Source organism: Taudactylus pleione, unplaced genomic scaffold (genome assembly GCF_031769625.1).
Source record: "Taudactylus pleione unplaced genomic scaffold, aTauple2 ptg000706l, whole genome shotgun sequence".
Taxonomy (NCBI): domain Eukaryota; kingdom Metazoa; phylum Chordata; class Amphibia; order Anura; family Myobatrachidae; genus Taudactylus; species Taudactylus pleione.
In genome coordinates this window covers 431,376-457,753 of record NW_028285108.1, presented here as the reverse complement: position 1 = coordinate 457,753, position 26,378 = coordinate 431,376, and the positions used below count along the sequence as shown (strand labels likewise).

Below are 26,378 nucleotides of genomic sequence, written 5' to 3'. Positions count from 1 at the left end.
TCTGTAATGTATGGGCGCAGATTGCTAGATTGGGAAATCCTAAACTCAGGCAATAAATCTTCAAATTGTTCAATTGTGGCTTTCAGATTTCTGATGTATGGGGGCCTTTATACATATAGAAGAAGGACATAAAAGTAGTATGGAGGGGTTAGTAAAACGGTTTGAAATGTTACCTTGCACATCAGTTCCATTATTTTTATCTTTAACTACTCTAAAAACTACAATCTTAATTGCTTTGGCAGCGGGCCGAGTTTTCAGCCACAGAGGTATGGTCAAGAATGAGAAATAACAGAAAAAAACTAAACAAGTGTAAAGCCGCGTATCCACTTGCCGACAGGAACGTTTGAACGATTAAGACATTATCATCGTTAAGTCGTTCATCATCCTGTAGGTGCCCAGACCGAACGATGTGTCGTTCAGTGCAGGCACTCTCCCTCATCCCTGAACATGGCCAATCTGTCGTTATCGGCAGATTGACCGTCATGTTAAGGCGATGATTGATATTGGAAACGACCAGCGGGAGCGCGCATCGATGGTTGTTTTCGACATTATACTGCCCGATTTATGCACAATTAATGAGAGATTGAACGATTACAATGTCATAATTGTTCAATCGCTCTGTTTAATCTGCAAGTGGATACGTGGCTTTACTCACCAGGTTTGATCAAAGGTATCGGTATGAAATACCGCCGGATGTTAGCCCAGCAGATGGTATACAGACGCCGGAAAGCAGAACAGCAGGATCCTGACTAAGGTAACTTTCTAACTATTCCTGACCCTCTCCCCCCCAACCCTCCCTTAGAGGTGCCTAACCCTAACCTCCCCTAGTGCCTAACCCTAACCTCCCCCCGTAAGTGCCTAAACCTAACCCCCCCTCCCCACAGCCTAAACCTAACCCTTGGGGGGGAGGGGGGTGCCTAACTCTAACCCTCCCTTCTCCTAGCCTACCCTAACCCTCCTGGGGGTGGTGCCTAACCCTAAGTCCCCCTCAGGAGCCCCTAACCTAACTCTCCTCCCCCCCTGCGCGCGGCTGTCCGCACCCGGCTTACCTTCCTTCGGTATGTCGGGCTCCTGGCGTAGCTATAACGACAGGCGTCGGGATTTTGACACCTTTCATTAGTCCCCGCCCAGGTTTTGACAGTCGGCTTTTTGATTGCATCCCAAAACAAACCCTAAAAGGTTTTAGTGCAATCACAGCAATTTTAGAATTTTTTTGCGACTACAAAAAACATGGTGACTGCAATGAGTGGCACTGCAAAGGAAACTAGTGTTATCATTTGTTTCTATTAAAGACCTAATTAGAGCTTAACTTCAGTGAACTCTGGATTGATGTTGGAGATCAATGTAAAAACAAGCACAGCAAATGGCAGTTCTAATCAATGCACTCATCAGCCAACCGAACAGGTCAACATGAGGCGGTGTACTTTGTGAAGACCATGTAACTGATGCAGATGCCAGATTGGGTTGCATTGTAGCAAAGGCAGGATTATATACTGAACATGCAGGACTATTCTAGGCAGATAATTAAGTATGGTTATTCCTGTTACATTTCCATGTCATACAGTAAGTCTGAATGGGCTGTACTGTACTGACAATTTCCTGAGAACCACTGGAATCCCATTGTCCAGGTCTATTTAGTTATATTTGTTGTTTGAAGATTGAACTAGAAATGGAAAAATCAACTTGTCCAGTTTGGATGAATTTCACAGACTCATCTGCAAATTTGTGATTTGATAATTCCCGAGAAATGTGGAGAGCAGGTAATGACCACTGAAGAATCAGTGCCTGCAACAAAAGAAGCTTCCAGCTGTTGGGACACTCATGCTTCCTGAGTGGCACTAGAGAAAATAAAGCATGTGGACAGCCTGTTTATTAGTAACCATGACTACTGTACACTCACGTGCACACTATTTGCTAAATAGCTGTGTAAACATTGCTACAGCATTGCTTGCTTGAATGAGCTTTTCATTTTTGTCCCCCTTAATACACATCATACAACCCAACCAGTGGCGTAAGTTAATCTCAGGACACCCGGAGGCAAGTTATAATTATTGCTCCTGCCCCATCACAGCCGCTGACGCTGTAATATAGCAATTCGCATGCAGACAGGCTATAGATAGAAGATGGCGGCAGCTGATGGTCTGACATGGAGCTCTCCACTAGTTTATGGTGACTTCTCAGGTGCCGGGAAGGGGTGCCATGTATTGGGCGGCCATGACGGTATACTCCGGGTATATCATTACAGTGGGGTGAATATGTTGTGGACAATGGAGGAGGTGCCCCTTCAGTGCTGGAGCCCGGCGGCAGGGGCCTCCATTGTCTCCCATAGTTCTACCCATTAACCCATGAATCAACAACAAACACAACTAGTAAGTCAGAAAAAGGTAAATTCCGCTGCTAACTGCATTCCATGCTGAAACTGCTTTTCAGGGGGCTAAAAAAATGGGATTTTGGTACCTACCAGTAAATCCTTTTCTCTGACTCCACAGGGGACACTGGAGGTGCTTACGCTGGGGTATAGAGGCGTGGATAACTGGAGCAGGCACTTTAAATAATTTAGAAGTGTGAAGCTCCTCCCCCTCTATGCCCCATCAGCCCTCAGTTTAGAAAATGAAGACCGAGAGGAGATGGAGAACAAGCGGAGTAAGAAAAGGAGAAGAACACACAATAACTGTATCATACAACATACGGAACAAGCCGAACAGGCAGGCAAAGAGCGCAGAGGTGAGCGTCCAGTGTCCCCTGTGGAATCAGAGAAAAGGATTTACCGGTAGGTACCAAAATCCCATTTTCTCTTTCATCCACTAGGGGACACTGGAGGCGCTTACGCTGGGGACGTCCCAAAGTTTTTTCCCCACGGGCGGGAGCACTCTGAGGTGCCTGCAGAACTAGGCAGCCAAACCGGGATGCCGAAGAAGGAAACATATCCAATTTGTAAAACTTGACAAATGTGTGAACTGAATACCAAGAGGCCGCACGTCACAATTGTGACGTGGCGGCTCCTCTACCGGCCGCCCATGACGCACCCACAGAACGTGTGGAATGAGCCGAAATGGACGAAGGAGGCAGACGGTCGGCACTAACATAAGCCAGATGAATAGTCAGCAGAATCCAATGTGCCAAAGTCTGCTTAGACGATGGACAACCCCTCCGAACAGCATCATAGAGGACAAAAAGCGACTCAGACTTACAGAGGGAAGCAGTCCTGGCAACATAGGTGCGGAGAGCCGTAACCACATCCAAGGCAGAAGAACCACCAGAGTCCTCCACCAAAGACGGTACCACAATAGGCTGATAGATATGAAAAGCCGACACAATATTGGGAAGGAAAGCGGCTACCGTCCGGAGTTCCGCCCTATCAGCATGAAACACAAGGTAAGGCGCTTATCAGACATAGCCCCCCATTCTAAAACACTACGAGTCGAAGCAAGAGCCAGGAGGAGGACCGTCTTCCAAGACTTAAGATCAACATCCTCCAAAAGGTACCAACATGGGCGACTGAAGAAACAGAAGCACTAAGTTTGGATCCCAGGGAGCTATTGGAGGTACGAAAGGTTGCTGCGCGCGCAAGACCCCTTACAGAATGTCAGCATCTCAGGAAAGAAGGCCAATTTCCTTTGAAAGGAAAATGGAAAGGTCAGAGACTTGCACTTTTAAGGTTCCTAGACGAAGGTCAGAATCCAGACCTGTCTAAAGGAAAAGCAGAAACCGTGGATAAACGAAAAGTCCTAGACAGAAGACCCCGACCGGAACACCATGAGATACAAGCATGCCAGAAGCGATTATCATGCGCAGCCGAAACTGGCTTCCTGGCACGTATCATGGTGGGAATAACCGCGTCTGGGATGCCACTGCGTCTTAGGATATCGGTTTAAAGAGCCACCCCATTAAACGCAGTTGCCGGTGTATGAAAAAACCCTGCTGTAGAGGATCCGGGCGCATAGGAAAGGACCACAGATCTTCTGTCAATAGGGAACGAAGGTCCGAGAACCAACTTCTCAGAGGCCAGTTCTGAGCCACGAGAATTACAGAGGCTGTCTCTTGTTTATCCCCTTTTTAGAAGACAAGGAAGACGCGGAACCGGAGGAAAAAGATAAACAAAGTCGTAGATCCACTGACTTGTCAGAGCGGCTACTGCTTCCGCCTGCGGATCTCGAGTTCTTGACACGTATACTGGGAGCTGACAATTCAGTCGTGACGCCGTGAGGTTCACCTGAGGACATCCCCATCGACGTATCAGCGCGCTGAACACGTCTGGATGAAGTTTCCATTCTGGATATCCTGTCGACTTAGGTAATCTGCTTCCCAGTTGTCCACACCCGGGATGAATACCGCCAACAGGATTACTTACTGGTTCTCGGCCCACCGGAAGATCTCAGTTACTTCTCGCATAGCCATGCGACTCAGAGTTCCTCCTTGGCCATTGATTAAAACGACTGCCGTTGCGCTGTCGGACTGAACTCTTACGAAATGAGCCCTTTAGAAACTCTATTGCCTCTATCAGAGCATTGTTCGCTCTGAGTTCCATCCTCGGAGGCTGGCATCCGTAGTTACGATGATCCAGTTCCACACTCCGAATCTCCGGCCCGCTAAAAGATTGGTGGATTGCGTCCACCAGAGAAGGCCACTCTGGTAACCGGGCTCAGACGGATCTGTCGTTGTAGAAGCAGATGAGACCCTGACCCCTGGAGTGAAACCAGCCGAACTGTAGTGCCTCGAAAGCAGCTACCATCTTTCCTAAGAGACGCAGACAAAGAAGCATTGACACCTTCTTTGGTCTGAGGACCAGCTGGACTAACCTCTGTGATTGATCTGATAGAAGAGATACTGATGGAGCCTTGAGCAACAGATCGTCCAAATAATGGACTATGTTCACTCCTGATGACCGAAGGAGAGCGATCATGACTGCTATGGTGAATATGCGGGGAGCCGAGGATATGATCTTTCAATATGGCAAAATGCAGAAAAGCTTGGTGTAGTTCCCATGGGAAAATGGAGATAAGTATCCCTGATATCCAGGGATAATAGGAACTCCCCTGGTTCCAAGCTCGCAACAACGGACTGCAGAGATTCCATTTTGAAACGATACATCTTTAGATACAGGTTTAAGGACTTGAGGTTCAAGATGGCCATGACCGCACCCTCCGGTCTGGGCACTACAAACAGGCTTGAGTAAAACCCCATACCTCGCTGATACTCCGGAACCGAAACTAACACAGATGACACTACTAGAGACCTGATAGCCTCCTGTAGAACTTGAAATTCTTGCAAGTGGGCCCCCACCGCAGGAGACCCCAGGTGGGACGGAAAACCGTCATGCCATCTGTTTCTCAGCTGGTTTAGACTCTGGTCTACGTGCAACCGTGTGTGGATGACCTCTACCTCCTCTCGGTTGCGTAGGAGCACCTCTGGCTCTAACATGAAAGGAATGAGGGGTTCAAAAGTAATGAAACGAAGGTCCAGTATAAGGTCTTCTGGGATCTGGAGCAGTAGATGGGAGGAAAGAGGACTTACCGCCCCGTGGCTTGGGATATCCACTTGTCCAATTTCGGGCCAAAAAGCATGTTACCCGTGAATGGTAAACCCTCAACCGCACGATTGGACTCTGCGTCCGCCTGCCAAGCGCACAACCACAGACCTCTGCGTCCTGAAATAGCAGATGCAAATATGCGAGCACTATTCTGACTAATATCCTTTGAAGCTTCTCCCAAGTAAACTGCAGACTCACGGATGTGTTCTGCTAATAGACGTAATTCTGCTCTGGAATTACCCGAGTCCAAACCTGAAATCAGCTGGTCAGCCCAGCAAACCACAGCCCTGTTAACCCCGGCGGTAACAAGGTTAGGACTAAGTTGAGCTCCCGTTGCGATATATATAGATCTTAGTGTTGTCTCCAACTTACGATCCGAAGTGTCCTTTAAAACAGTAGCTCCCGGCACCAGAAGTGCTGTTTTCTTAGTGAGACGGGAAACAGACATCTACAGGAGGAGTTTCCCACTTCTCCATCATGGATGATGAAAAAGGGAAGCTAGACGGAAAACTACGCCCAGATGCAGAACAGGTGCTTTACCCTCTGCACCATCTCTGGATACACATTAAATAGTCAGTGGATGTGGGATCTGAACCCAGGTCTTGAAATTTGGAATTGTTTCCAGGCCCTGTTCATTTCTTGTAAAACTTCCTCCAATTCACCCTCTACGGTATCCTCTGTGGCCAGGAATTCTTCGTCCGACTCTTCTGACTGGAGAACAGTCATTAGAGTACGCTTTTGAGACGGGCTTTGGTAGGAAGTGGAGTGTGTAGGCACCGCTGTACCCATCACCTGAACCAAGGTGTCTAGAGACTTGGTTAAGTCAGCTACCCAGGGAGGTTGAGACCTGCGCGCCTCAGCCAACTCCGATGTTAAATTTGACATAACTCCTACCATGTCAGTGGCCCATGGCTAGTAATCACCATCTGTGAATCCGTTATACAATCATCACATAACGTGGATGGCCTGTGGCTTGGTCTGTTTGTTGTTACACTTGGAACAGACAAACAGCCTTTGAGAGGCCTTGGTTCTGTTGGACATGGTACACACAGTCACCCAGAGAAACACAGCATAAAACAGAAAAGACACAGACATATAAAAACAATAAGGCTGTGGGACACAGAGGAGGAGAAACCCCCCTCCCATAGATCAGACACCCCTGCACTTACACCCTAGTTGCTTACAGCCTCTTTACCAGGGATGTAATCAGGAGATGTACTTGTCCTGCAGCACAGGAATGGCAGCAGAGGAATCCAGCCTTCTGTGTCTTACACTGCAATCTCCTATATAGAGATGCAGTATGAGCTGCTGTGTAATGAAGAACAGCAGCCCTGCTGTTATACAGCCGCTTGCCGTGTAGGAGAGAGAGACCCGCGCTGCCTTTAAGCTCTGCCCCCCTTCTTTATGCCCTAAAGGGCTATCAACCTCCTTACAAGATGGCCTCTGTGGCCATTAACCTCCCCACCCGCGCGCCACACCGCGTGTACAGCGGACCGCTTACCGCCTTTCTGCCCCGCGTGTAACAGCGGGGAGAGGGAGAGCCGGGCGGAAGGAGGGAGAGCAGGCGCCTGTCAGCTGCCCCGCGCTACTGTAACAGCGGGGAGAGGGAGAGCCCAGCGGGTAGGAGGGAGAGCAAGCACCTGGTTGCGCTTGTAGAGCACTTATCCCCTGCCCGCGCTATGAAACAGCGGGGAGAGCTTGAGCCCGAAGGGTGGAAGGAGAGCAGGTGGCCGCGCTTGTAGCGCACTTAATCAGCTGCCCTGCACCAGGCTGAGCCGGGTGCCGCGCTTACCAGCGGGAGGAGGGATAGGGAGGGCATAGTTCTCTGCATTAGCTGCCCAGCATTCTAATTATGTAAAACCGCTGGGCAGCGGCGGGCTGGGAGCCGGGGGATGCGCAGGTGATTGCTCACTGCGTGGTCCCCGATGGAGTCTCTCTGCAGTCAGCACTTTTCTTCCTGTTGAGAATGTGCTGTGGCAGTAAGGAGCTGTCAGTGCTTTTCAAATAGCGCTGTGCACTCCTTCCTGCCTCCTATAAGGACAGGGCGCCAGGTACCCGGACCCCACCTTTAGAGAGGTGGCGAAGGGTACCTAAAAGTGTCAAAAGATGTAAAAATAAAGAAAACCTAAATAAATAAAATAAATGTGTTGCTGGAGCACAGCAGGTTGTGACCAGCTACGTAGGCACATTTTCTAAACTGAGGGCTGTTGGGGCATAGAGGGGGAATAGCTTCACACTTCTAAATTATTTAAAGTGCCGGCTTCAGTTATCCACACCTCTATACCCCAGCGTAAGCACCTCCAGTGTCCCTTAGTGGATGAAAGAAAAAAAAAAAAAAAACTAAACAAACCTTCCCCACTAGTCGTGATGGAGCACGCAACTTTTTGCACATGGCACGCCCAAATGCACCGGCATTAGACACAAAAAGTGGATAAAATTGTATAATTGGGCGCGCTGCCAAAAATGCAGTTTGGGTGCCCAAAAGCCGGACTTTTCTCACATTTCTGCTCGCCACCTAAAGAGGGAGTGAGCAGAAATAATGTGTCAAAAAACAATTGAATTCCCTCCCATAGAACCCTGATTTTTACTGTTTTGGAAATGTGGATTACTGGCTAAACAAGAACCACAAAGTATTTGTGTTGTTTATAAGAGGGAATCAAGAATTAGTAAAAAGACTAATGATGTTTTCTATAAACACAAACTCTTCTGAAAAAAAACAAGGTATCATTTGTGTGGGTACCACATAAACAATAAAATGAACCACAGCACAAGGGTGAAACCCTCAGCAGCGAACAGGTTAAAGTTCACATAGATAAAGCAATAACTGGCACCTGTCTTATCAGTAATGCAGGCATACAAAATGAATTGGTATAGTATGCCAAGCTGGGTATACTAAGTGTGCCAGCTCTAGCCTGGTCAGTACAGAGTGGCATATTTTATGGGTTGAACCTAGTTCCCCTTCAGTTAAAAGACCCGGACGTGAAGTCAAGACGAGAGCGAAGTGCGGTTTTGTGCCCCGACAGCGCTATTTTGTCTCAACTGTAGTATCTGACCACCTATAGTAAAAATGTGTACCCTCGTAGGCTTGCTTCACTCACCACAGGTTACTAGTGTTCACTCTAGGCCTGGAGCTGGGCAGGGCACCGGACCTAGAGAAAGGTCACTTCTGCGTGTGCACTCACTAAAAAAAAAGGGCATGGCCAAGGAAAAGGGGCCTGTCTTTATGACACGTCCCCTTTTAGTCACTCTTGGGGGCGTGCCGGGCAGCTCCCAAGTGCTGCGTTCACTGTAATTGGATGCCGGGCGCATGCACCTGGTATCCATTCACCGCCGGTGACCGCTGCACCGCCGTTTTCCACACCCACGGGACACTGCGGCCCGCGGGAGGGGACAGAACCCACAGGCTGTTCCAGTGGGGCGCCGCATCGGAGGGCAGGATGCTTTCTGCCCATTACAAATAGGGCAGGGTGTAGCGTGACGCCCCGCTGAAACAGCCAAGCAGAAACGCTAGGTTACTATTCCCATTCTATATCCATGTGGCTAGTAAATGATGACGTCAGAGTCCTGTAGCTGAAGGGGATCTAGCCGGAACCATACTTTATGATATAGCACAGGCCAGCATTATAAAGTGTGCCATCGCTTCCCAGGGTAGGTCAACCTGTCCTGAATAACCCTGAGCTGTGAAGGCAAGGATAATGGTTAAACCCTAGAAAAATTTGACTGCGGAAGTACTGGCAGCCATTAACTTCTGGGGCATGCGGACTAGAAAAACGACATGTGTCAGCATGCTTATGGCTGTCAGCAGGTGCAAAATCCTCTATTGCGGCATCACACTCCAAAATCAAGATAGAGGCATTTGCAAAGGTGCAAAAAGCTACACAAGCTAATGGAAGAAGTAAGGAAGAGAAAGCGAGTTCTCAGTTAAGAATGAGGAGCCTATGCATCATACCTAAATATTCTCTGGAGGTAATTAGGTTTAGTACTCGCATGGAGTTCTACCTAATTACCGGAGGAATTCATCATTCCTCCTCCCCATTACTATCTATTCCGAAAAGCTGTCATTTTTGCGATGACAGCTTTTCGGCAAACAGATAGTTATCCCTGTCTACTCTACCTTACTGCCGCTGTAATCAGTGCTGCGCATGCGCTGTTACAACCATAAAACCAGCGCACGCGCAGCACTGCCTACAGCAGCAGTAAGTGTCCCCCCCAACCCCCCTCCGTGCGTCCCCGCACTTACCTGCCCGCTGCAGCGCCTCCGGTGGCTGTGCTGTCACGTGTTCTCCCAGCTGACCACAGTAGTTTAGAAAAAGTTTTTTTTTTTTCTCTTTCTAAACTTTATTATGTTCTGCTGGGAGAACACATGTCAGAGCAACCTGCAGATCCAGAGGACGGACCAGAGCGCTGGAGGACGACGCGGGGGACCTGCACACGCTGACACAGTTAAATGTTACCTGCTATTCGCCACCTCACAGTGGCGGATAGTAACTCCCATTAAGTTCCGAAAATACATTTTGCATCACCCTTTGCTTAATGTAATACTATGGGGTCAATCCTATTAGGTGCGAATTGCGAGATGAGCGTTGTGATTTTCACTTCAAATTCGCATAGCGAATTCATTTTGCAATCCAATTAGCAACTCGCACTGATCAGTCAGACTGAATTTGCAAGTTTCCACTCGCACCTCCCTGAAGGTGAGAGATGGAAAGGAAAATCTTTATTTTAAGGTTAAAATGTTGGGACACTGTGCTGAACCCCTTGTACACCTCCCATAATGACCAAATAGGCCAGTGATTTTCAACCTTTTTCAAATTGAGGCACACTAAGCAAAATTTTAAGATTGCCAAGGCACACCATCCGGCGATGCGGCGTGTGCGACCTATGAAAGAAGAAACACCCACAGGAACAAAACACACTACACTGGCCCCCGCAGGAACAAACCACACTACATTGGCCTGCAAGAACAAACCACACTACATTGGTCCCTGCAAGAACAAACCACACCACATTGGTCCCTGCAAGAACAAACCACACCACATTGGTCCCTGCAAGAACAAACCACACCACATTGGCCCCTGCAAGAACAAACCACACCACATTGGCCCCTGCAAGAACAAACCACACCACATTGGCCCCTGCAAGAACAAACCACACCACATTGGCCCCTGCAAGAACAAACCACACCACATTGGCCACTGCAAGAACAAACCACACCACATTGGCCCCTGCAAGAACAAACCACACCACATTGGCCCCTGCAAGAACAAACCACACCACATTGGTCCCTGCAAGAACAAACCACACCACATTGGTCCCTGCAAGAACAAACCACACCACATTGGTCCCTGCAAGAACAAACCACACCACATTGGCCCCTGCAAGAACAAACCACACCACAATGGTCCCTGCAAGAACAAACCACACTACATTGGTCCCTGCAAGAACAAACCACACCACATTGTCCCCTGCAAGAATAAACCACACCACATTGTCCCCTGCAAGAATAAACCACACCACATTGTCCCCTGCAAGAACAAACCACACCACATTGGCCCCTGCAAGAACAAACCACACCACATTGGCCCCTGCAAGAACAAAACACACTAGATTGGCTCCAGAGGTATAAAACAAATCACATTTACTGGCCAAACATCGAAAAACCCCATCACATTGGCACCCACAATAAAAAAACCCACGCTGCTCTCCACAAAGAAAAAAAAAAAAGCATATTGGCTTCCCACCCGCCCTGTGGGGTAAGAGCTGGCTTTGTCACTGAGAGCTGGCTGGGTAACTGCTGGGCCACTGGCAGGGCAGGCAGAGCTGGCCTGGTCACTGGCGGAACAGGCGGGCAATACGGCGTGCGTGACCTGTGATGTCACGCCGCTGCGTCTAGGCAGTTCATGGCCCGGGCACGCCTGAGCCTCCCAGAGGAGAGCAACGGCAGCCCGGGCCATGCTATTGTATAATGTGACCGCCGGTCAGGCGGCACACTTCACAACCGCTTACGGCACACTAGTGTGCCGCGGCACAGCGGTTGAAAACCGCTGAAATAGATATTTGGAAGTTTCTAATTAGCTTAATTAGTCCAATAATTACATCATTTTTTGCGGTAAAAAACAAAAATATCCTCAAATTACCCCAAAATCAACTTTTTCATTAGTTTAGGCACCCCAAATTTAATTACAATAATTTTTTAGTTGAAAAAAATAATTGTTTTTATCATTTTTTTTCCATTTTTTAAGGCGCTCTCAATGTACCCCAAAATCACCCTCCTATTTTTATTTGCATTTTTGTTTAATTCGTTTGAGATTAAACTAAAAAAGTTTATTTTTTATAATTTTCTTGCATTTAAAAAAAAAAAAAAAGCACAAATCAGCCATTTGACACCATTTCAAAACCTACAGTAACTTCCTAACAGCCACAAACAGCCGTCTATACGGTCCTGCTAACGAAATTATCCATTTTGGGGGGATCCAGGACGGTCTCCCCAAATTTTCATGCATTTCTTGCAAATCTCATTTGGCAGTTAATGCGCACCCCTCCGCTGCGAGTAGTGCAAATAGGAATTTTTAATTGGATTGGAGAATTCTCGAGAGCGTGCTTCGATGCGCAGTGTGCGAGTTTAAAGAAACAAACTCGCTACTTGCAATTCGCACCTAATTGGATCGAGCCCAATGTGTCAAATACTCAAAGAGGGCATATGTAACAAAGACCTCTCATCTCTCCTGATTTATTTCAGTCATAAATGAAGGTGAAGCAAGCATGATTTAAAAAAAAAAAAAAAAAAAACTTATTCAAATAAAGGGGCAGGAGTTTTGAAATTGTAGTGGCATTTACACTTCCTCAGGTTTTTCCTGCCAGCCCACAAACAAAAGCGCACTTCTGCTGTAGGTCTTGGCCACCAAAGCCTTAAATGTAGGAATGGAACCCGAAGCGTACTGGCAGCTCAGATATATAGTCAACAAAGTGATTTCAAATGCACATAACCATTTTTTTTTTAATAAAACAATTATCTTAGCAGTCCTAGGGCGGTATTCAATTGTTATAGCGCGCCCGATCTCCCGTCTAAAGTGGCAGGAGATCGCAGAGCACTATTCAATTGTTGCTATTTTCGCGCTGATCACGCCCAAAGTGGTTGGGTTTAGCAGCGTAAAATGGCTACCCCCAACCAGAGTGCTGGGCGCAATCGCGAAAAGTGCTGTTTGGGTGCCCAAACAGGGTACTTTTCGCCCATTTCAGCTCGCACCCCCCTGGGGCTGGGTGTTGAAATGGTGCGCTGGCAGCTGATCACGCCCGGCAGGAGCAACAATTGAATAGCTCCTGCCGGGCGCGTAAAGGGGCAAAACAATTGAATACCGCCCCTAAAAGTAAAAATGGGCAAAGTGAATCTCCAGTATAAAAGGTAAGCGAGGAAAAACGGCATGATTTGCGAATTTAAAGACTGAAATCTGGTAAATCCATATGAATAGTATTTCATAAATCTCTAGGTAGGACAGCTAAATTAAAGCATGTTTATTACATACAATTGTATCTATACAGCATATCTGTATTTAAGGCAATGAAAGTAATAGTACCCAGGTACAATACATTCTCTGAAGGGACATTTTATCTAGACTTCAAAGTAAAACTATTTTAGACTGACATTATGCAGATCTAGGAGACATAAATATGTGGGGTTTGGGGAGAAGTTATATAGTTGCACGCCAGTCCTAAAGTACATAATAATGAAAAAATAAAGTGAGGAAACCTACAACTGCTGACCTGAAGATTGCAAAACTGTTCAAGCAACAAAGACGACATTTAAGCAAGTTATCCTTCCGGTTGATAAGACACTTCCCTATTAGAATATGAACTGCATTGCCAGGGCTCCATAAAATTAAGGAAAAACATTACAAAGACAGATTAATTTTTAGAATGCTTTCTACATATGCTAGATCATCATCTGTGCTGAACAGAAAGTGTTTTACTTACAGAAAAAATGCAACACAACACACACGCACACACGCGTCATCCTAAGTTCTCTGAAAAATATCTTACTTTCAGGAAAAGCTATACTAAATTACCAACCTCAACAATTTTTCTAACTTTTTTATTTTAAGTATTTTACATAAAGGACGTATTTTATAGAGCTTCCTCTGAGCTAGTGTGACAATTCTTGCAGTTCACTGTACACCACACAGGTGGCTCCACATCTCCCCTCATATAATCATGTAGATGGGAGGATGCCTTTAAAAAAGTTGTTTATGGGGAATATAACTGAAAGTTAGGAGCAGGGAAGCTAGCCTGTAAGTGACAATGTATTTAGGACAATTGATGGAACACTACTGGATTTAAAGCAAGACATAAATCAGACACGGTATTACCCCCTTTCCTGAGCAATAAAGAGGGTTCTACAACACATAGTATTGCTATTGTATGGCCCTGTATAAGCAACACATAATATCCTTTCATAACATTACACAAACTGGCAGCTCATGTTACCATCCTGGAGGTTTATTTGCACAAACAACACAAATGTGAAAATATGACAACGACGTTTGAAGGTAAAACTTCTGTTAAACACGGGAAAAGTGGCTGCATGCAGGAGTACGTGAAGGAAGAGTGGCTGCATGCAGGAGTACGTGAAGGAAGAGTGGCTGCATGCAGGAGTACGTGAAGGAAGAGTGGCTGCATGCAGGAGTACGTGAAGGAAGAGTGGCTGCATGCAGGAGTACGTGAAGGAAGAGTGGCTGCATGCAGGAGTACGTGAAGGAAGAGTGGCTGCATGCAGGAGTACGTGAAGGAAGAGTGGCTGCATGCAGGAGTACGTGAAGGAAGAGTGGCTGCATGCAGGAGTACGTGAAGGAAGAGTGGCTGCATGCAGGAGTACGTGAAAGAAGAGTGGCTGCATGCAAGAGTACGTGAAGGAAGAGTGGCTGCATGCAAGAGTACGTGAAGGAAGAGTGGCTGCATGCAGGAGTACGTGAAGGAAGAGTGGCTGCATGCAGGAGTACGTGAAGGAAGAGTGGCTGCATGCAGGAGTACGTGAAGGAAGAGTGGCTGCATGCAAGAGTACGTGAAGGAAGAGTGGCTGCATGCAAGAGTACGTGAAGGAAAAGTACAGCAACTTTTGGGTGGAAGCACCGGCAGATTTCCACTAAGCACATTCTAAGGATTAAAATCAGGGGCTAAACCTGCGAGAACACCATCAATTTACTACACACTTCCAATAGTTACACGTTTCCTCTACATAAGGGTGTATGTACGTGCACTTGGATACAAGAATGTAATCACTGACAGCATGTACAGTATAGAAGTGCGTGTGCTATAGGACGCTACTGCTTCAGTGAGAGCCGTACAGAGAGCCGCTAGTCCCTCTCCTCCGGTCCCTGTATCCCCCTCACCTAGCAACAGCAGCTTCACCTCCTTAGACGCCTTCTCCCCGTCGTCTCTCAGGTTGCGGTCAATCATCTTACTCCTCTCCGCTGCCGCCTTATCTTCGGCACTTAGTGTGCAGCCCATATTGGAACCGGGGATGTCACACCGATCCCGGGCCGCCTGTCCTTGTTGGGTTGATCACACAGGTCCTGCCCTGCTGCCTCGCCCCGTTTCCTCTACCGGCGGCTGCTGCTCAGCGTCACTACCGCTAACTCTCAGAGCCGGAGGCCGGCCTGGTCTTACTACACGCATAAGGCGCATGCGTGAGAGTCGCGGAACAACAAAGTGTCGCCTGTAGAGGAGAATAACAAGACGGCCATGTTTATGGTTAGGGTAAACACATACCACACGCACACCACACAACTAATGTAGAGTATAATCCTAATCTGCTGGAAGCTTAGTTATTCAAAAAAGAAGAACTGAGAACCATAAGACAGCCAAATCAAAATAAATGGTAAGTTCTAAATTTCACTTACGTATGTGTGATCCCCAAATTTCAGGGAGTCCCTACAGACTCTCAGAAGAGGACGTATTTCAGAGTGCCCCCCTCACTGTTATTATTATCATCATTATCGGTTGGGCACGGAATGCCGGCACACGGGATCCCGGCGGTCAGAATCCTGTTAGAAGGAGGAACGTATACTCTCCTACACCTGTCCCTCCCTCCCCACAGCCTAAACCTAACCGTCCCCTCCTAGAGCCTAAACCTAACCTACCTCCCCCATAGCCTATAGCTGACCCTATCTCTGTAGTGCCTAGGCTCTAACCCCTACCCAAACCTCAATACTTACTGCCAGGATAACACCGCAGGGATTCTGTCTGGTGTCGGGATTCCGACGCCAGTATCCAGACAGCAGAGATAATAACTACATCCCGTTATTATACTTTATTTATGTGGCACTACAGGGGGTTTGCAGCACCTTACAAAAGGAAATGATCACATAAGAAAGGTTGTTAGTACCAAACAATGCAGGACAAGGACATGGTTTATACACTTTGCTGCATTAGAGATCATGGGGTCTATTTATCAAGCAGTGAAAAGTAGAGAAATGGACCAGTGGAAAAGTTGCCCATAGCTACCAATCAGCTCCTACCTATTATTTTATAGACTGTACTTGATAAATGCTACTTCTAAGCTGATTGGTTGCTATGGGCAATTTCTCCACTGGTTCACTTCTCCATATAACACTTAAATAAGCAGCAGATCTTCAGTAACCAAGTGTTAGTTGCTGTTGTGGGGAGTTAGGAGATTAGCTGCATACACACACAACGATTTTTTTAATGATTATCGTTAAACGATATCGTTTAACGATAATTGATGGCAAAAATCGTTCACTTTCTGAGTCAAACGATGAACAATTATCGTTCATGCGCGTTCACGTTTGTAGTTTGTCGTTTGTAGTTTGTCGTTCAGTCAGACTTGTCAACTCAACGATTTTCATTAAGGGAATATGCAAAAATCGTTTGTAATTTATAAAAATCGTTCATGACATTTAGTAAATGAACAACTTTAGTAAACGATTTTAGTAAATTTTTTCAAGGGAAAAAATCGTTTACTCAAATCGTTCATTAAAAAAATCGTTGTGTGTGTATGCAGCTTAAGTGATAGTGTACTTACCTATTCTCCCAGTTGTTTTCGGGTAGCCCTCTGCACCCCCGGAAGACTATCCGTATCTCCAATGCTAGTAAAGTGGGCAGGATGGGGAGATAATTGGCAGGAGTTGCAGCATAATCACCAGGAATCGCGGCTCTGTATGGAGGGGGCAGAGCTAGATGACGTGAAAATTTGTCATTTTGCCCTGCCCCCATTACAGCAAACTGCCTCTAATCACAGGACCGCAATGAGAGGGTGGGGCTAATGCGTCATTTAGCCCCACCCCCTCATCGTAGTCACAAAATTAAATGTCAGTTTGCTGTGATGGGGAGGGGCCTAATGACATAGGAACAAGGCCTCGCCCCTGATGTGTTCAGCTGTGTCTCCGCTCCGGGCTTCTCCCAGAGAGAAGATATTAAAAGTCAGTAAGTATGAAGTAAGGCAAGGAGCAGCAAATGAGGGAAGAGGGCTCTGCTCGTGAGAGCTTAGATTCTAAAGCGGGGGGGCGAGCAAACAGTGGTGACACAGATGGGGTAGTCTGTGAGGAAGGATCACGGAGCAGTGGGTAAGGATGAGAACTGGAAGTCTTTGATGAAGAAGTGGGTCTTGAGAGCACGTTTGAAGGTTAGTAGATAGTTGGAGTGTCTGTTATGGAATTCCAGTGGTAGGGAGCAGCATGGGCAAACTCTTGGAGACGGGAGTGGTAGGAAGTAATCAGTTGGCAGGAGAGGTGGCATACAGTTGTGGAGTGAAGTGGGCAGATGTGTGAAGGGAGATGAGGTCAGAGACGTAAATGGGAGATTTGTCGAGGGCTTTGTAAGTGAGTGTGAGAAGCTTGAATTGGGTTCTGATGGGGAGTGGGAGACAGTGTAGGGCTTGTAGGAGGGTGGAGGCAGATGTAGAACATTCCCCCCCCCCCTTACCATCACTGTTAAGCTGGTTAAACACCATATGATCCGGTACACACGGATCGGAACGATATATTGTATACATCGTATGGTGTATACACCTGATTCATCATTTCCGGCTGTTGTTTATTGATTCATCCCATCTGCTGTGTTGCACATCGGATAGGACAAATGAATGACGCGGTGTAGTTACATGCAGCATCTAATGATACATTGTGCCGTCATACAGTGGATTGTGCAGTACATAAGGCCCACGTGATGAACCATTACATTGCTCACCGCATCGCTGGGTCGCACCGTCATAAGGTGTGTACCTAACTTAATACATGTTAATGCAGGAGCTTCATTTTAATGCAGGAGCTCCATTTTAAGAGTACCTAGACTGCTGGCAATGAGACTTGGGCCCTGATTCAGAGCCGGACGCTCTGACCAGAGCGCTCGCTCTGAATCAGGGTCCACCTCCATAAATATGGAGCGTCCTCCTGGACGCTCGTATAGCTGTGGGTCACCACCCACAGCCTATACGAGCGTGCAGGATGATGGTCGTGATGGTCTTGACCATCGCGACCATCGCCAGTGCGAGCAGAAGCCTGCGGTTGAGTTTCTCAACCGCAAGGCCAGGAGTGATTTTGGCTCTATCAGAGCCAAAATCACTCCCACTGACATCACTAGTGATGTCAGTGGGGCCGGCTTCTGACGGTAGGCATTCCCTTGGGAACACCTCCGTCTGGCTGGCACGCCCACCAAAGGGGGCGTGCTGTCAATCAACATCGACAGCACGCCCCCTTTAATCAGACACAACGAGCGAAGGAAAGTCCTTCGCTCGTCACGTCTCGCGCATGCGCACGACGGAGCTCCCTCCGTCGTGCGCATGCGCAGTGCACACCATCGACCCACTTGCGAGTGGACAGCCGCTCGCGAGTGGGTCTGAATCAGGCCCTTGGTTTGCAGAGAAATATTGTGGCAAAAGGCTCCTTGCTGTGCGGAGGAGCTCGTGGTGACATACACTCCACAAAAGGACTTAGGACCTCATTCAGAGTCGGTCGTTGTGGCCGCACGGTCGTATGCCACCGATGTTCGCTAAACTGCGCATGTGTAAAATTCGCAATGCGCGTGCGCAAACTAGCTATTACGATCAGAAATTGCTCTCTCCTTCAACTTGACCATGTCGTTAGTTTGAGTGACAGGATGAGGCGTTTGTGGGTGGTAACAGGGAAGGTGCTTGTGAACGGGGGAGTGGAGATCCGAACGCAGGCGTGCCTGACTATGCAAACGGTGTTTTATGGGAGTGCATAATTAACTAAGTAGTGTCATGGAACATGTGACATGGGAGGTTTTTACACTGACTTGATCGTAGTGCTTAAGAGAGTGTGTGGTCAACCTTAAGGTCTACGACCAGCTCCGATGGTCTCGATTAATCCTTATATGCCCGGAGATGACGTGTAATGGGAACGAGAAGGGGGCGTATTTTTAGTCTTACGGCCGCATCCTCCCCTCGCTCGTCCAGCTAACGATCCCATCTTAACGACGCAACTTGCAAGAGCTTCATTTGCATATCCGGCCCCTTTTACCTTACGACCGTGCGGCCGCAACGTCCGACTCTGAATGAGGTCCTTAATGTTTGTAACTGCTTAGAGCTGGCGGAGATGGGTTTTGTATCTTTTAGGTGGACTCATCTGCACATCTGAGTTTCAGTTAACGCGTTACCAAAAAGTGAAAATGCCACATGTAACATAGATCAGCTCCAATGCCATGATGGGTTTAAGCCATTAATAAACATAAACCCTGCAATATTTTGATGAAAGCCAAATATTTATTATTTTATTAAAGTTGACTGCGCCCCTTTTGATGTGTCTAACTCTCGCACACCCCAGGCGATCTTCTCCGGACACAGCAGCTAATTGCAAATATAAGATTTACCGTCACTGCTGCAATAACACAGCTAGTGTAGCAGGTAGGGAGGGTCACGTGCCAGAGTTTGTAACTGAATGCTTCCTCAGCTTCGGATACACTGCCAAGAGTGGAGTCCACTCGACAACATTTCAGCTTCCTGCCGAGTTAGTTTCTGATCTGAGATCATGGGCAACCAATCAGTGACACCAGACAAGTTAGAGATTTTCTAACAGTATATGCACTCTGTAATCTACCAGCCCGAAGCGGCAGCTGCACTGTGCCCCCAATTGAGTGGAGCCCTTGTGTGACTGCAGAAGAGGCCCTGATGGTGCAGCACAGATGCAGAGTGGCAGATGTTGAGAAATCATCGTCGGGATGGCACTGACGCTGCACCATCAATGGTGGTAGCATATGTCGAGAAAATATCGGCGGTGGTGGCCCTCAGGCCGGCCCTGATGGCGCAGCATCGATGTGGTATTATCGATGGTGGCAGCAGATGCAGGGAAATCATCGGTGGCTTCATGGCTGAGGTCTATGCATGCGCAGCACTCAGCAATTGATGGATAAACCATCAGTTGCTTTCTACTCATTTAAAATAGAGATGTGCGTCAACCCCATGTTTTGTTTTGGGGTTTTGAATCTGTATTTTATTTTAAAAAATCATAAAAACAGCTAAAATCATATAATTTGGGCCTGTTTTTGTTCCTACAGTATTATTAACCTCAATAACATTTATTTCCACTCGTTTCCAGTCAATTTTGACCACCTCACAGCTTACTATATTGTTTTCATCCAGTTTAGGCCCAAATTTTGCACCAAGCTAGCTGGCTGACTAAACTAAGTGGCAGCAGTGGGCGGCACAACATGTGGCAGTTCAACTTCCACCATGGCACATCAGGAAACAAATGTTTTTATTATTCAAGAGAGGCCTCATGGAGTTGGAGTATGTATGTAGTTGAAGGCAGGGACAGGAAGGTTGATTGGTAGTAAATTTTATTTAATTTTTTGAGTCCGAAGTAAATTTATGAGGGGAGGCATTTACAAAAAATATTTGACTCATTCACATCAGTCCTTGCCCCAGAAGATTCATTGAGCACCATGCCTGCTGCTGGGAGTGGATTTTTTCATCACAGAATGGGACCAGGAAGACTTCTAGTAGTGCTTTCAAAAACAATTGACTGTCAAATAATTCTTTGCAATGCTTCCACATGAAAAAGCATTTCCCAACCTGTACAGGGACATTAAAATAAACATAGTTAGTGACCTCCAAACTGCCACTTAACCAGCACAGATATGTGGACAAGCGTAAGATTTAAGGTCTTATGTTGTATCTTTCTTGAGAATCCTGCTTCCGCTTTTGCTGCTAGGAGTGGATTTTCATCCCAGATGGGGACCAGGGAGAGTGCTTTCCAAAACAATTGACTGTAAAATAATCCTTTGCAAAGCTTCCACATGAACATTTCCCAACCTGTACAGCAGGGGTGGGGAACCTTTGTTTCTGTTGAGGGCCCTTTTCATATATATAACATTATTCTAGGGCCTGGTGTAGGCCATGCCCCTTTCGTGTGACGTGACATGGGGTGGAGCCACAATCTCCGGTGATTACAGCAATGAATGTCGATAGATACCCTTCAGTTTTTGTACCCTGATGCCATCAGCTACTGTCCGTCATTCTCTACCATCCACGTGGGCATAGAGGGGGAATATAATCTTGTGGCAAGCATAGCGAGCCACCGTGCCCTAAGCGTGGCGAGCGAAGTGAGCCCATGAGGGGACAAGTTTCTTTTTTGGTGGACTATATGTGCAGGGAACTGCACTTCCGCCCTCAGTCCACGTCACTTCCAGTTACAGAAACTGAAGGGGAAATATACCTTTCATTACAGCAATGCCTGAAGCATCCTGAGGGTGCTTCAGGGAGCTGTAAGGGCAGCGGTGCGACCGTCTGAAGTGTCCTATGGATGCTCCAGGCATCACTGCTGCATAGATTCTGGCTGCAGGATGCCATTCTAGGCACCCTGCTAGCTAGATGAGGCTAGCAGAAAAAAGCTCAGAGGGCCAGACCAATTGATTCTGCGGACCTTATACGGCTCCCAGGCCTGAGGTTCCCCATCCCTGCTGTACAGGGACATTAAAAAAACAGAGTTAGTTATACCCCTTTTACACCAGAGCTAAAACCAGGGTTATTGCAGGGTTAAAAGGGTGAAAGGGTTGGATTGCCGGGTAGAGTGACCCGGCAATCCAACCCAGATAACTTGCAGGGTGTAACATGACAATAACCCGTGAAACCTGCAGTGTAAACGGCGCGATCTTGGTCAGGGTGACCTGGATTGTGCCGCATGCCTGCCGATTGGCTGGCTTCAGGGGCACTTGGAGCCGGGTCTATGCAGAACCGGCTCCGGTATGAACGGCGCCGACTCGGGAATATCCTGGGTCAGCGCTGGGGAAATTCCGGGTCTGCTCCGGATTGGAACCCTGTTCCAACCTCCGGGTCAGACCTGGAATTTTGGTATAAAAGCGGTACCAGTTAGTGGCCTTCAAACTGCCATTGTACCCACTGTCCACTTAACCAGAGCAGGTATGTGGACAAGCGGAACAGAGCAACAAATGCAACATTTCAGATTTAAGTCTTACCTTGTGTCTTTCATGAGAATACTTTAGCGCCATGCCTGCTGCTGGGCATGGATTTTCATCCCAGAAGGTATGAAGACATTGTTTCGGACGCAGATTTGAAGAGATGTAAATAACTACTGGCAGGAAAAAGAGGCAATTTGGAGGCCCTTACACAAACTGCCTTTGCTTTACTTGAGCTGCCCACCTTCCAGTGTGTACTCAGAAAGTTTTCAGCACAGCCGGGAACCTTGTCAGTGTCGGTGATCGGCCTGAGACTTCTTCCCCAAAATGTGGAAAAGATGTCCATCAAAATGAATTACAAATTCTACGAGTAAGACCTTTGCCGTCAATTACGTGCAAAAATTACAGAGGCACCTGTAATGGTGGATTCCAGCGGGGACAAATTAATATTGTGTGAAGAAGATGTATACATCACCTCAGATTATACCGTCACCCAAGCCTATATCGTCTTCCCATCCTGTGTTGTGTATAAATTACAGCTGCGCTCCCTGTTAGCATTGGGATTAATTGTCCACTTTAGTGGATGTGAGCTCCATTTTAGCCCATATCACCATGCCCCCTACACATCTTCTGACCGGGCTACAGGAGGAGCAGCTGCACTCTGGACTATGGTTGCATGGAGTTGCCCCTCTGCCTCGCTGAAATTCAGGTAGAGGGGCCATGGGTAGTGACTGGGAGTAGGGACACAATAATCAGAGAATGCAGTTTTAGCTGCTTTATTCTATTTTTTAAACCATATCCTCTATTTTCCCCTTTTGAAAATGTTTATGTGAATCTCAGCTGAGGCGTTTGTGATGTCATGGCTAATGCACACACACACACACAGAAAAAAACACTTTTATTGATTGATTGATTTTATTTGCACTTGGGGGGAGACCACCCCTGAATGAGGCAGCACCTCCTTGATAAATGACACAGGCAGCACCCCTGTGCAGCTACGTTGCTGGTGATAAGTTTTGCTAACGTGCCCACACACAGAGACAAAAAACTTTTATTGATTGATTGATTGATTAATTTTTATTGTGGCACTTGGGGGAAGAGCACCCCTGAACGAGGCAGCAGCCCCTTGATAAATGACACAGGCAGCACCCCTGTGCAGCTACGTTGCTGGTGACAAGTGTGGTTAATGCTCACACACACACACAGAAAAAAACCCACTTTTATTGATTGATCTATTTTTTGGGGGGAGTGCACCCCTGAACGAGGTAGCAGACCCTTGATAAATGACACAGGCAGCACCCTGGCGCAGCTACATTGTTGGTGATAAGTGTGGCTCATGCGCACACATTGATTACATTTTTTTTGGCACTTGGGGGAGAGAGCACCCCTGATCGAGGCAGCAGCCCCTTGATAAATGACACAGGCATCACCCCTGCGCAGCTACGTTGCTGATAAGTGTGGCTAACGCGCACACACACACAGAAAAATAAATAAATAAATTTCACATTGGGGGTGAAAATGAAGAGCACCCCTGATGGACAGAGCAGTGAGCAGAGCCCCCCCTAGACAACACAGGAGCACAGCCAGCTCCTATAGATAACAGACAGCCAGCCCCTATGGACATTCAGTGCTAGATTAAGGTCCACATGGGCCTGGAGCTGAAAATGATGAAGGGCCTATTGTGCGACGCCACGGGAGATGTGACCAGCACAGGAGAAGGAGGTGGGATGGCTAGTCATGTGGGGGTATATACACACACATAAATGTGTGCATCTATATATTTTGGTGGGAAAAATCTGAACTTGTCGGGAAAATTCGAACCTATCCAAGCCTGCACCTCCCCAATATATTATATATATATATATATATATATATATATACACACACACACACATACATACACAAACACATAGACTATTTATATATATATATATATATATATATATATACACAGATAAAAACTGTGCTCTTTGCCTTCACAACAGTATTGAATAGAAGTATCAAAGGTGCGGTACTCAGGTCAGGTAATAACTTACAGTATCTATAGTGGCTATAGTAGTCAAAGTTTCAGTTATTTATATAACCTGATATATCCTGAAGACAGTAAATAACTGAAACTTTGTAGTATAGCAGCTTTAGCTGTGTGAGTTATTACCTGACTGAGTGCCGCACCTTTTGGCATTATATATATACACGCACACACACACGCACACATATATATATATATATATATATATATATATATAGACCAATGAAAGATTAATCAGCGCCACCTGGATATAGTCTATACTAGGCGTGAGCGGGTTCGGATTTCTGAAATCCGAGCCCCCCCGATCCGAGTCCGATCCGAGTCAGGCTCGACTTTTCCCGCCTGACTCGGATCTGAAATCGAGGCAAAACGTCATCATCCCGCCTTCCGAGTCTCGCGGGTTTTGGATCCTATATAAGGTACCCGCGTCGGTGCCATTTTCTCACTCGGCTGTGGACAGTGAAGAGGGAGGGTGGGAGTTAGGGCTGTGTAGTGTAGTGTAGTGCTGCTGTTGTCCACTACTTCAAAGTCCATAGGGGCTGGCTGTGTTGTGCTGTGCTGCTGTTGTTAATAGGGGCTGTGTCCACTACTTCAAAGTCCATAGGGGCTGGCTGGACTGTATTGTGCAGTCAGTTCTCCATAGGGGCTGTGTCCACTCCAAAGTCCTGTGCAGTGTCCCAGTCCTAAAGGGGTGCTGTAGTGTTGTCCAGGGGGTGCTCTGTCCATCAGGGGTGCTCCCCCCAAGTGCAAAAAAAAAAAAATTTCTGTGTTTGTGAATTGTGTGCGCAGTAGCCGCACGTGCATCAACAAAGTAGTGCCAAGCGCGCGCCTGTGTCATAAGTAAAGGGCCGGCTGGCTTGACCGTTAAGGGTGCTGTAACCCCCGAAAGTACACTCCAGTCCAAACCAAAAAAAAAATTATTTTCTGTGTTTGTGAATTGTGTGCGCAGTAGCCGCACGTGCATCAACAAAGTAGTGCCAAGCGTGCGCCTGTGTCATAAGTAAAGGGCCGGCTGGCTTGACCGTTAAGGGTGCTGTAACCCCCGAAAGTACACTCCAGTCCAAACCAAAAAAAAAATTATTTTCTGTGTTTGTGAATTGTGTGCGCAGTAGCCGCACGTGCATCAACAAAGTAGTGCCAAGCGTGCGCCTGTGTCATAAGTAAAGGGCCGGCTGGCTTGACCGTTAAGGGTGCTGTAACCCCCGAAAGTACACTCCAGTCCAAATCAAAAAAAAAATTATTTTCTGTGTTTGTGAATTGCGTGCGCAGTAGCCGCACGTGCATCAACAAAGTAGTGCCAAGCGTGCGCCTGTGTCATAAGTAAAGGGCCGGCTGGCTTGACCGTTAAGGGTGCTGTAACCCCCGAAAGTACACTCCAGTCCAAACAAAAAAAAAAATTATTTTCTGTGTTTGTGAATTGTGTGCGCAGTAGCCGCACGTGCATCAACAAAGTAGTGCCAAGCGTGCGCCTGTGTCATAAGTAAAGGGCCGGCTGGCTTGACCGTTAAGGGTGCTGTAACCCCCGAAAGTACACTCCAGTCCAAACCAAAAAAAAAATTATTTTCTGTGTTTGTGAATTGTGTGCGCAGTAGCCGCACGTGCATCAACAAAGTAGTGCCAAGCGTGCGCCTGTGTCATAAGTAAAGGGCCGGCTGGCTTGACCGTTAAAGGGTGCTGTAACCCCCGAAAGTACACTCCAGTCCAAACCAAAAAAAAAATTATATATTTTCTGTGTTTGTGAATTGTGTGCGCAGTAGCCGCACGTGCATCAACAAAGTAGTGCCAAGCGTGCGCCTGTGTCATAAGTAAAGGGCCGGCTGGCTTGACCGTTAAGGGTGCTGTAACCCCCAAAAGTACACTCCAGTCCAAACCAAAAAAAAAATTATTTTCTGTGTTTGTGAATTGTGTGCGCAGTAGCCGCACGTGCATCAACAAAGTAGTGCCAAGCGTGCGCCTGTGTCATAAGTAAAGGGCCGGCTGGCTTGACCGTTAAGGGTGCTGTAACCCCCGAAAGTACACTCCAGTCCAAACCAAAAAAAAAATTATTTTCTATGTTTGTGAATTGTGTGCGCAGTAGCCGCACGTGCCTCAACAAAGTAGTGCCAAGCGTGCGCCTGTGTCATAAGTAAAGGGCCGGCTGGCTTGACCGTTAAAGGGTGCTGTAACCCCCGAAAGTACACTCCAGTCCAAACCAAAAAAAAAAATTATATATTTTCTGTGTTTGTGAATTGTGTGCGCAGTAGCCGCACGTGCATCAACAAAGTAGTGCCAAGCGTGCGCCTGTGTCATAAGTAAAGGGCCGGCTGGCTTGACCGTTAAGGGTGCTGTAACCCCCGAAAGTACACTCCAGTCCAAACCAAAAAAAAAATTATTTTCTGTGTTTAGCCGCACGTATATATCAAATCGATATAACATAAATGGAGGACCAAACTTTCT

General features: G+C 47.1%; 1 protein-coding gene across 1 annotated transcript in view; it reads right to left on the bottom strand.

Annotated features, from left to right (window-relative positions):
- The window catches only part of GNAI3 (G protein subunit alpha i3), a 91,667-nt gene extending 76,484 nt beyond the window's left edge, over window positions 1-15,183 (bottom strand). Inside the window, exon 1 of the mRNA XM_088456466.1 lies at window positions 14,914-15,183. Within this exon, the coding sequence (XP_088312592.1) occupies window positions 14,914-15,031 (118 nt within the window). The 5' untranslated portion in view covers window positions 15,032-15,183. The remainder of the gene's footprint in view (window positions 1-14,913) is intronic.
- Window positions 15,184-26,378: the final 11,195 nt, after the last annotated feature.